Source organism: Stegostoma tigrinum, chromosome 9 (assembly GCF_030684315.1).
Source record: "Stegostoma tigrinum isolate sSteTig4 chromosome 9, sSteTig4.hap1, whole genome shotgun sequence".
In the NCBI taxonomy this organism is placed as follows: domain Eukaryota; kingdom Metazoa; phylum Chordata; class Chondrichthyes; order Orectolobiformes; family Stegostomatidae; genus Stegostoma; species Stegostoma tigrinum.
The window spans coordinates 95863277-95876002 of record NC_081362.1 but is presented as its reverse complement, the minus strand read 5'-3'; the positions used below and the strand labels follow the sequence as shown (position 1 = coordinate 95876002).

The 12726-nt window shown below is 46.7% G+C and overlaps 1 protein-coding gene across 2 annotated transcripts in view; it reads left to right on the top strand.

The window, feature by feature from the left end:
* The window catches only part of LOC125455140 (L-gulonolactone oxidase), a 38750-nt gene that overhangs the window by 19236 nt on the left and 6788 nt on the right, over positions 1–12726 (top strand). For both annotated transcript variants that reach the window (XM_048536805.1, XM_048536804.1), the window contains exon 7: positions 7799–7906. In XM_048536805.1, the coding sequence (XP_048392762.1) occupies positions 7799–7906 (108 nt within the window). The remainder of the gene's footprint in view (positions 1–7798; positions 7907–12726) is intronic.

Genomic DNA, 12726 nt, shown 5'->3' with positions numbered 1-12726 from the left:
TCTCCCCTCCCCCCACTACATCCCAAAACCAGCCCAGCTTGCCCCCGCCTCCCTAACCTGTTCTTCCTCTCACCTATCCCCTCCTCCCACCTCAAGCCCCACCCTCATTTCCTACCTACTAACCTCATCCGACCCCCTTGACCTGTCCGTCCTCCACCGACTGACCTATCCCCTCCCTACCTCCCCACCTATATTCATCTTTACTGGTACCATCCCTGCCTCTTTGACCTGTCTGTCTCCTCTCCATCTATCTTCTCCTCTATCCATCCTCTATCCACCTCCCCATCTCTCCCTATTTATTTCAGAACCTCCTTCCCCTCCCCCATTTCTGAAGAAGGGCCTAGACCCTTCTAAGGAGCAGCTTTCCTGCTCCTTAGATGCTGCTTGGCCTGCTGTGTTCATCTAGCTCCACACCTTGTTATCTCACATTCACCAGTACACCAGGTTTCCAAACACTCAGCCAATTCTCTACTCATGTTACCACTGTCCCTTTCATTTCTTGAGCTCAAATTTACTCACAAGTATGTTGTATGGTGTTGTGTTGAATACCTTCTGGAAGTAGATGTACATCACATCAACAAAATTGTACTGATCAATCATCTTAGCTACCTTATGAAAAAAAACCCAAAAATTTAGATAAACATGTCTTTTCCTCAATGCGAAATCCCTGCTGACTCTCCTTAATTAATTCACATTTGTCTATGTGACTATTAATTTTCTAGAGTTTTCTCTGCTGCTGAGGTTAAGCTGACTGGTTGTTGGCTTGTCTTTACTCTTTCCTTGAATGAGGACATAATATTTGCAATTCTCCTGTCCTCTGATAACACTCGTGAAGCTAAGGAAGATTTAAGTTATTACTCATTCCTCTACAATTCCCATTGTCATTTTGCTTAATATCCTTAGACACATCTCATCTAGTTCCACTGCCTTATCAACTTTAGAGACAGCCTGTACAATACCTCCTTCTGATCAATTTTAATCCATTCTAGTGACGGAGTTTCTTTCTCTGTCACCATGGCCTGGCCAACATGATAGGTAAAAACATCATTGGTAAAGACAGATGCAATTGGATGCCCGCTGCTTCCATATGTTGTCTCCTTTTTGGTCATTATTCAGCCCCACTTCCTCTTTTAGCACCCTTTTATTTATATGCCAATAGAAGGCTTTGGACTTCTGTAAATAATAGCTGCCAGTCTTTTTCTATTCTCCCTCTTTGAACATAGAACATAGAACATAGAACAGTGCATCTCAGCACAGGCCCTTCAGCCCATGATGTTGTACCAACCTATTATCCTCCTAAGATCAATCTCACCTGCATACCGTTCGTTTTACTGTCCTCCATGTGCCTATCCAAGAGCCATTTAAAAGTTTCTAAAGTATCTGACTCCACTACCACTGCCGGCAGTGCATTCCACACGCTCACCACTCTCTGTGTTTGCTTCACTTATTTGCATTCTCATCACTTCCCTGAGCCTTTTTATATTCGGCTTTGTTCTCAAAAATATTCTACGCTTGAACTTTTGAGACACCCTTTCTTCTTTACGGTAATTTCCACCCCTTTTCTCATCTGGGGAGTTCTGGATATTTTTATGTACCTTCCCTTTTCAAGGAAATATACCTCGTTTGTGTTCACCAACTGTCTTTTCTGCACTTCCAAGTCCACTCAAGCCGACTCAGACCTCATGCCTTTGTAATTGCCCTTATTTAAATGTAGCATAGTTGTTTCAGACGCACGTTTCTCCCTCAAAAACTGAAGGTTCAATAAAAGCGCAAATGGACTGAAGCAAATATGCAAGGACATAGTGTAAGGTACAGCTAGGTACTGAGTTGTTGAGGAAGGAAATGTGTTCTCGCTGGAAAAGAGAATCAAAGAGGAAACAAGCAGATTATAAAGGTGACGTTCATTGGCAGTAGGTTTAAAGATGCTCAAAGTGCCACTCCCTGAGATTCCCATACTGCAAAGCAAGTATGACTTTATATCACACATCTCCATAACAACCCAGAGATAACAAGGTGTAGAGCTGGATGAACACAGCAGCATCAGTGGAGCAGGAAGGCTGATGGTTCAGGTCTAGACCCTTCTCCAGAAAGGGTCATTTCTGAGACCCCGAAACGTCAGACTTCCTGCTCCTCTGATGCAGCTTGGCCTGCTGTGTTCATCCAGCTCTACACCTTGTTATGTCAGATTCTCCAACATCTGCAGTTCCTACTATCTCCATAACAACCCATGCTGCGCTGCCTCAGGCAGTTGTCAATTTTTATTTTACAGATGGTAAATCGTTATTACGTATTAAAAGTATTTTGAATAATAAATCAGTTCTGAGCGGATTTCTATGGCTCTGGTTGCAATTGGAACTAAAATCTGGCTTTAACTTTCCTGAAATGATGAGGCCATTAGTGTCCACACCGGAAAACAGGAAGGTGATAAAATATTCCTCCTTTACTCCCACCCTTCATTCCATTGCTTCCTTTTCATGCTACTGAACTCAGCTCAGCAGAAACCATTTGACTCTCAGACAAAACCTGATGATGAAGTCAATCCAAACTTTTGACGTATTTTATTTTCATTACAAACCGATGTTGAAATACATCACCAAATAACTCAGTCTGTGTTTGACCCTCTCTGTAATCGATGGGATCCTGCAGTGCACTTCCCCTTAATCTCCTATGCTGTGGGACCCTATTGGCAGAGAAGGTTTTCAAAAAAAAATTACTCCTCAAATCAGTAGGTGTAAACATTGAAGAATGATTCACGTGTTCCAACTTCTCCAATCTATCCACGTCATTGAGGTTCTTCAACATTGGGAACATTGTCATGAAATTTTTCTACACTCTTTCTAATGACTTTGCACCTTTCCTAAAGTGTGACAAGCAGAACTGGATGCAACACCCCAACTCAATGTTTTGTATATAGGTTCAGCGTTATTTCTGAATAAAAGCCAAAAGAATTGCAGATGCGATAAATCAGAAACAAAAGCAGAAATTGCTAGAAAGGTCAGCAAGTCTGGCAGCATATGTGGACAGAAATCAGAGTTCTGAGGAAGAGTCACTTGACCTGAAACATTAACTTTGATTTCTGTCCACATAAGTTGCTAACCTTCTGAGCCTTTCCAGAAATTTGTGTTTTTGTCCCTTGCTTCTGAACTCTAATTGCCGCTTAGTCCTTTGGTCTTACAGAGCTCAAGTATTGCTGAAAAAGGCACATTTTACTGAAGGTTTTCATCTTGCTTTCATCAGGATAACTATTCCACTTGCCAACCAATCCGGTCATGTAATATCAATGTTGTTCTCTTTTTAGTGTTAGTATTCTTGCAAACTGTCCTGATGAGTGCAAGAAGAAAATCCTTAGAAATAGTGCAATTTTTCAGCAATTTCCCATATTTTCTGATCTAACATTACCAGTGTGATGTTTAAACAAACTTGGAAGGAGTGCTGTTAAAGCGAATTAAATGGTCCTGGTGTGCTGAGCCTGTCTCACGCAGACTCAGAGCAGTAAAACTAGACACATCACCGTTTCACATTGACCTCCTTTTGCCAAATGGGACAATGCCAAGTGCAACAGTGAGAAGGACTAATAACTACCATAGGGATTTGTCTGAATGATGAATGGTATTAATGAGCTGTCTGCTGCCTTGTTCTCACTGATTAATGGGATGGTCTAATTACCTGGGAGCTTCAGAAAGCTTCCTGTGAGCTCTGAGCACATTCCTCTTTCCAAACAGCACTGAGAGCATATTTGACTGCCATCTGTAGCTGACACTCTTTCTTCTGCCCCAGCAATCGAACCAAGGCAGTTTGGGGCCTTGTGTAGGTGCGGAAGAGGGACTGTTCCACGTAACCTACAAAGAGGCAGGCATAGCTGGGGCCCATGCGGGTGCCCATGGCCACCCCCTTAGTCTGTAGGAAGTCTGTAGTTACATGGAACAGTCCCTCTTCCGCACCCCTCCCACTTCCTACAGACTAAGGGGGTGGCCATGGGCACCCGCATGGGCCCCAGCTATGCCTGCCTCTTTGTAGGTTACATGGGACAGTCCCTCTTCCGCACCTACACAGGCCCCAAACCCCACATCTTCCTCCGGTACATTGATGACTGTATCGGCGCCGCCTCTTGCTCCCCAGAGGAGCTCGAACAGTTCATCCACTTCACCAACACCTTCCACCCCAACCTTCAGTTCACCTGGGCCATCTCCAGCACATCCCTCACCTTCCTGGACCTCTCTGGCTCCATCTCAGGCAACCAGCTTGTAACTGATGTCCATTTCAAGCCCACCGACTCCCACAGCTACCTAGAATACACCTCCTCCCACCCACCCTCCTGCAAAAATTCCATCCCCTATTCCCAATTCCTCCGCCTCCGCCGCATCTGCTCCCACGATAAGACATTCCACTCCCGCACATCCCAGATGTCCAAGTTCTTTAAGGACCGCAACTTTCCCCCCACAGTGATCGAGAATGCCCTTGACCGCGTCTCCCGCATTTCCCATGACACATCCCTCACACCCCGCCCCCGCCACAACCGCCCCAAGAGGATCCCCCTCGTTCTCACACACCACCCTACCAACCTCCGGATACAACGCATTATCCTCCGACACTTCCGCCATTTACAATCCGACCCCACCACCCAAGACATTCTTCCATCCCCTCCCCTGTCTGCTTTCCGGAGAGACCACTCTCTCTGTGACTCCCTTGTTCGCTCCACACTGCCCTCCAACCCCACCACACCCGGCACCTTCCCCTGCAACCGCAGGAAATGCTACACTTGTCCCCACACCTCCTCCCTCACCCCTATCCCAGGCCCCAAGATGACATTCCACATTAAGCAGAGGTTCACCTGCACATCTGCCAATGTGGTATACTGCATCCACTGTACCCGGTGCGGCTTCCTCTACATTGGGGAAACCAAGCGGAGGCTTGGGGACCGCTTTGCAGAACACCTCCGCTCAGTTCGCAATAAACAACTGCACCTCCCAGTCGCAAACCATTTCCACTCCCCCTCCCTTTCTCTTGATGACATGTCCATCATGGGCCTCCTGCACTGCCACAATGATGCCACCCGAAGGTTGCAGGAACAGCAACTCATATTCCGCCTGGGAACCCTGCAGCCTAATGGTATCAATGTGGACTTCACCAGTTTCAAAATCTCCCCTTCCCCTACTGCATCCCTCAACCAGCCCAGTTCGTCCCCTCCCCCCACTGCACCACACAACCAGCCCAGCTCTTCCCCCCAACCCACTGCATCCCAAAACCAGTCCAACCTGTCTCTGCCTCCCTAACCGGTTCTTCCTCTCACCCATCCCTTCCTCCCACCCCAAGCCGCACCCCCAGCTACCTACTAACCTCATCCCACCTCCTTGACCTGTCTGTCTTCCCTGGACTGACCTATCCCCTCCCTACCTCCCCACCTACACTCTCTCCACCTATCTTCTTTACTCTCCATCTTCGGTCCGCCCCCCTCTCTCCCTATTTATTCCAGTTCCCTCTCCCCATCCCCCTCCCTGATGAAGGGTTTAGGCCCGAAACGTCAGCTTTTGTGCTCCTGAGATGCTGCTTGGCCTGCTGTGTTCATCCAGCCTCACATTTTATTATCTTGGAATTCTCCAGCATCTGCAGTTCCCATTATATCTGAGATCTCAACCAAGCTCATCCTGAGAAGTGAAATTAGCTTTCTTGCATCTTCAATCAGCGTTTGGAGAAAGGGGATAATTGATCACTGATACCCATCGATCACTGATGCCGTTGTCAATCAGTGATACGTTAAGGGGAAGGTGATGGCCTCGTGGTATTGCTGCACTGTCGACCCAGGTAATTTTTTTGGGGACCTGAGCTCAAATCCCACTATGGCAGATGGTGGAATTTGAATTCAATTTTTAAAACATCTAGAATTCTGAGTCTAATAATGACCTTGAAAACATTGTCGAAAGTCAGAAAAACCCACCTGGTTCACTAATGTCTTTTAGGGAAGGAAACTGCCATCCTTACCTGGGCTGGTCTACATGTGACTCCAGACCCACAGCAATGTGGCTGACTCTTAACTGCCCTCTGGGCAATTAGGGATGGGCAATAAATGCTGGCCTAGCCAGTGATACCCACATCCGCTGAATGAATTTTGAAAAAAAGGTGGTGGAGAAGATTATAACAAGTTTGAATAAAGTAAACAAGTAAACACTGTTCCAGTTAACTGCTGATATAAAGAAAAGGAGAGCCAGAATGAAGGTGTTGAGCAAGAGATGCTCAGGGGATGTGACAGAGAACTCTTTTACCCAGTGAACGTCTGAAACAGACTGCTTATGAGAGGGCTGGGGGTGGGAGAGTGAAGATGATGAAATATTACAAAGGAAATTGGATGGAAACTTGAAAGAAATAAGTGTACAAGAACATGGGGATAGAACCTGGGGAATAGGACTAACCAGATTGTTATACTGAGGGCCTGCGTGGACTTGATAGGTCGAATGGCCCACTCATGTGTGGTAATGACCCTTGATGAGGCAGGATATACTCCCACAAAGACTGGGAAGTCAAGAAAAATTTGCAGAAGCTGGGCACTAATATTTTCCACAAAGCTCGCAGAGAAATAGAGCAGAAAGAATTCAATGGAAAATAATGGAGAGCAGTTCCTGCAGAATATTCTCAAACTGAGCCTGGGGAGTGCTGAGCTTCAACAGGTTAATATGGGTCACTACGCTCAGGGCAAATACTAAAATAGTACAGACACTCAGACAATCAAATTAACAGAGTGTGGCTAATAGGAAGACAACAGTAGAATACAGCATCATTGAGCTGTAATGAGTTAGAGACGGACGCAATCTTTATTTCTGTTTCTCTACGCTGAACCCAGGCACTGTGTTCATCATGGGAGACGTTCCCAGAAAGGCAATTTCAGAGATATAGGAATAGCAGCCTTCAACTTTAACTCCTCCACTCCCGATTAAACTCTCTTGGAAGGAATAGAAGTCCCTCAGCTATTATTACAGACACTACCATTGTGTGTTCGCAGGAATAATGTAGTTAATTAAATACAAACACCTCGCAGAAAATCGTCAGTGAGCCTTAACTGAGCCGGGAGTCACAGGGTAACTGATGAGAGGAGAGAAGGGCTGAGAGAGAGAGCATTTACTTACTCATGGGTCTTAATGTCAGCTCCTGTACATGTTCAGAACACAGTGTGTAAGAGGTATGGTTATCCTTGAATGAAGATTTCAGGGATTGATTAACAAGGGTATTTTCTTTTCATTCATTCATGGGATGAGGCCATTGCTGACTAGGCAGCATTTATTGTTCACCCCTAATTGCCCAGAGGGCAGTTAAGAGTCCCCAGAACATTACTCAGTTCTCCAAATTACTAGTCTAGTAAGAATACCATTAGCCATCACCTCCACATTAGTGGGGCCACTAATCTACTCACTATGTCGCTTGCTGCAAGAGAACAATCCTCCCTTTTCTAACCTGGCCTTGTCACGGAAACTCCTGAATATATTGAATGCTGCAAATTACATGTGTGCTTTAATATACCTGAGCACTGAGTGCTGTATTTGTGTGCTGTAATGTAACTGATTCTGTAATATCATACGTTGTAATATTAATGGGCTTGAGATCGGTATGACAGGTTGGCACAACATCGAGGGCCGAAAGGCCTGTACTGTGCTGTAATGTTCTATGTTCTATGTAATTGAGTGCTGGATTTCAACTGTGTGCTGTAATATAACTGAGCACTGAGCACTGTATTTTAATTCAGTGTTTTGAAATATTAAAGCACTGAGTGAAGCAACATAAACTGAACCTTTGTTCCTTTCTCCTGTAGGTTCTGAATGATCTCGACACTCACCTGAAACAGTCCGAGTACTTCCGTCTGCTTTGGTTTCCTCACACCGATAAGGTCACAGTTTGCTACACAGACCGTACGGACAAGGTGGAGTGATGGCTTGTTTGTATTTACCCAGCATGAGAGACAGAAAGAGAACACAAAGTCAGAAGTTTGCATAGTGCCTTGGTGCAGATCCACAGTGTTCCTGCTTCTGTAGTCAGCAACACTCCTGACCATCTCCCTGCACTGAAGAGTTGGTTATAGATGTAGAGACACGCAGGCAATATATGGTCAAGCCAAGTGGTCACTAACACATGCTCATGTAGGCTGTGTGGTAAAAACAGAGAGGGTACATCTGTTTCAGGGTCCTACTCACTTTCTTTAATTTGAAAGATATACTTTTTCATTAAAAAAACTTTGTATATATACATTGACACAAAAACAGTTCAGTTCTGCAGTTACACATCAAGTAAAGAACAAAACATTGGAGCCTGACTAAACTCAAAACCATAAACCTCTCTTACATATAGGTTACTAATATTTATATACATTTGACACACTAGGAGGGTCTGAGACATGAACGGACTCCCATTTACCTTCAGCAGGAAGACCTCAGACAGTGGTCTTTCCCCATTGTGCCTTGGCAACAGCTACCTCAAGCTTTAGTGCATCCCTCAGTACATAGTCCTGGAGCTTGGAATTTGCCAGTCTGCAACACTCAGTCAGGATCAGCTCCTTGCCCCGGAAGACCAACAGGTTTTGGACAGACCAAAGAACTTCCTTCCGTGAGCTGGAGGTCCTCCAGGTGCAGTCGATGTTTGTCATGGCCCGCATCCTGGGGAACAGACTGCAGAGCAGAGTCTTGTGTCACCAAGCCGCTTGATTCGAACCTCAACAAAAACGACTGCATCTGCCTCCAGACTTCCCCTGCAAAGGCATGTTCCAGAAGATGTGTGACAGTCTCAACCGCACCCCTGCAGCTATTTCAAGGGCAGCATGGGGTGGTGCAGACTGACTGGGCGTAGATGAAGGATCTCACAGGTCGTGCCTTCGCACCACCAGCCAAGCTACCTTTTGGTGCTTGTTAGAAAGTTCTGGTGATGAGGCATTCTGCCAAATGACTTTGTCAGTCTGCTGAGGGAACCACGCAACGGGATTCACCCTCTCCTTCTCCTACAGTGTCACAGGCTGCTGACCACTTCCCGATGGACTTGTGGTCAAAGATGGTCTTCTATACAGATTCCTCGATGAAGGATAAGTGATACAGAACAGACCAACTACTTGGAGCATTCTGCAGTGATGAGGCCACTCCCATCACAGGTAGAACTTCAGTACATACTGCCGCTTGGTGTTTGTGCACAGAGGGTCTACGCACAGCTTGATGCAGCCACACACAAAGGAGTCCATCAGGATGAAGACAACATTGGTTACATTGCTCACCACATTACCCAGAGTTTTGTACATGGAGACCCTGCAGGCCTGGTTTATCTTAGGCTTCTAGAAGGAACAGAAGATGGAATAAAAACAGAAGTTGCAGGAAAAGCTCAGCAGGTCTGGCGGCATCTGTGAAAAGAAAATCAGAGTTAACGTTTCAGGTCCAGTGAGCCTTCCTTAGAACCCCCATCATTCTGAGGAAGAGTCACCGGACCTGAAACGTTAACTCTGATTTTCTATTCACAAATGCTGCCAGACCTGCTGAGCTTTTCCTGCAACTTCTGTTTTTGTTCCTGATTTACAGCATCTGCAGTTCTTTTGGCTTTTATTTTGAAACAGAAGATGTTTCGGGTCATTAAAGTTTGGGAGGTGGGCCAGACCAATGTTACGTACAACAACAGACAGTACCTCACACCTGGTCACCAGGTTTTTACCCGCAGTGGAGAGGGAGTGGTGCTCCCGAAGGACCAGTTTCCACTGCACCTTGGCGATAATCTCCTCCCTAGTTTTCATGTACACTCTAGCCCCACTGAACCATGTTCCCAGCACTTTCAGGTAATCTGTCCTGATGATGAAGGAAGTAAAGGATTGGTCGGCCCAGTCCCCAGTGAACATGGCTTTGATCCTGCCTCGATTTACCTTGGCTCCTGACACCACTTCAAACTGGTTGCAGACGCTCACGAGTCTACACACTGGCAGCGGCTCCGAATGACGCCATCCATGTACAGGAAAGCTTCAACCTGCAGACCCCCGGTGCCTGGAACAGTCACCCCTCTCAGGCTCGCATCCTTCCTGATGGACTCAGCAAAGAGCTGCGTACAACAAACAAACAAGGCAGGAGAGACTGGGCAGTGCTGCCTGACTCTGGATCTGATCAAGAAGCTTTCAGATTCCCACCCATTGATTGAGAATGTGCTAACAATGTTGGTGTAGAGCAGTCAGATGCAATTGCCAAAAGCCCATTTTGGAAAGTGTGTCCCACATGTAGGTGTGCGCTATCCTGTCAAAGGCTTTCTCCTGGTCCAGACTGATGAGGCAGGCATCCACCCCCCCACTGCCCTGCACATGGGCAATTGAGTCCCTGAGGAGCACAAGGTTCTCAGAGATTGTCCTGCCTGGTATAGCACAGGTTTGGTCAGGGTGGGTCTCCAATCCCAGAACAGACCTGACCAGTTGGCAATGACTTTGGGTAGGATTTTGTGGTCTGGATTCAGCAATGAGGCTAGCCACCAATTTTTAATTTCCTCCCTCTCCCTTTACACTTGTAGATGAGAGAGATGATACCTTTCTACATGGGCTCACTCATGGTTGCCTGCCAGAAGAATACTGTAATGCATCTCTAGCATGTCCTGGCCAATCAAGCCCCACAGAGCTGAATGCAACGTGGCTGGTAAACCATTGCTTCCAGGAGTTTTATTCTTTTCTAAGGACTCGAGGGCCTTGGTCAGCTCATTCTGATCCAGTCTCTCCCCTGTGCTGTTGTCTATGATCTCCATGATAGGGGACAGGAAGAAAGAAAGAACAAAGAACAAAGAAAATTACAGCCTAGGAACAGGCCCTTTGGCCCTCCAAGCCTGCACCGATCGAGATCCTCTGTCTAACCTGTCATCTATTTTCTAAGGGTCTGTGTCCATTTGCTCCCAGCCCATCCATGTACCTGTCCAGATATATCTTAAAAGACGCTAATGTGTCTGCATCAACTTGGAGGTCGCACCGTCTGTGAGCTTCATGTCATACAGTCTGGCATTAAAGGATTTGCTGATACTCAGGATGTCAGACTGAGATGATGTTACCAAGCTATCATCTTCCTTCAGGCCGCTGAGCACAGAGATCTCCCTTGCACCTTCTGGAAGAAGAAACTCAAGCACATCTCATTCTGCTCCATGGTGCGAACCCTGGACCAAAACATTATCTTGGAGGCCTCTGAGGCAAAGAGCAAGGCTTGATGGTTCTTCACCTCCTGCAGATCCTCCTTGACATTGACCACCCACTGTCTGCAGCAGAAGTAGGCTCTGCATCATTTTCTGGAGTTTGGACAGTTTTGCCCACCTCTGTCTCACCTTCTGAACACATTTGAGGATAAAGAAGCTCTTGATGCTCCCTTTGACTCATTACCCCCAGTCTGCTGGAGACTCAAAGAGGGGTTTCACAGCTCTCCAAATTGTGTCATCCCTTTTGAGCTTCTTAATATTTTCTGGAGTCAACGATTCAACGTTTAGCTTCCATGTTCCTTTGCCAGCCTGCTCATCATCTTGTATGTGACAGTCAGTCAGCAGAAGGCAGTGCTCAGAGAAGAACACCAGCTTGACATCAATGATTTGACTGAGAATGTGTGGAATACAAACAGGAAATCTAGCCTTGAGTAGATAGACCCGCCTGGCTGTGACCTGGTATATCTGCGCCGTGCTCTACCTGCAGGGGCGCTGAAGCTATTGGGCAGCTTGGCAACTTTAACTGTTTCTACCATGAATCTGCATGTGGAGTCCAGTTCACTGTCAGCCCTTCTGGATCATCCATGTGCATCGATGATGCAGTTGAAGTCTCCAGCCAGAATGACTGGCCTGGACGTCACCAGTAGAAGTGGAAGCTGGTGCAGGATGACCAGCTGCTCAGTCTGGGGTCATACACATTAGTGTCAGGGCAGTATTCTTGTATGAAACGTCTGCTACGAGGATGTGCCTGCCCACCACCTCCTTACCCTCCTCAAGGCAGAATACCCAGGCTGGAGGAAACGCTTTCATGTCCCCCTGATGAAATTGGATGCTCATAAACTTGACCATCTTCTTTAGTTGCTGAGGTATGGTATCCCACACTCTTGCAGAAACAGGATGTTTACTTTAATGTTGGCCAGGTAAGCCAACGGAGAAACACACCATGTAGTAGATTTATCACTATGCACGTTAATACTAGCAATTTTAACATCCATTTTAAACAATTACCCAATGTTTATTCACCCTTGCTCTTGTTACTAGGGGACTCCCTGCATCCTCATGGTGTGGATAAACTGTTAGACACTCTTCACACTGAGGTAGCTGCTGTCTTACTCCCTAGAGGGATTGCCCTGCTCCACTGTCCTCGGGTGGGAATGAAGCCAGTGGGGTCCAGTCCTCAGTCGTGGCTCCCAGTTGCCTGGAGCAGTGGTGTGGTGTGTCCCCCCAATTCTCACCAGCTGGAGGGTGGGCTTTGCTGGGCCCCTCTGGGAGTCGCTTTTCTGGGTCGGAGGGGTTCTCCTCTCCTTCTCCCCCAGCGTGCTCTGCCTCTCTTTTTTTTTGCTGATGGCCATCTCTCCATACACCTTCGTCACCAGAGGAGCTGTTGCTGCTGCCATCATGTAGTTGCTTCTTTCCATTTTGCTGCGGGGCTTTGAGGACCTGAGGAATCTGCCTCATCTGGCTGTTCCTCACTGGTAACCATTCCCCCACCTCCTCCTTGGTTTCCTCCTCCTCCAGTGACTCTGTCTCTTCAGGTGGAGGTTCGTTTGGTTGCTGTGC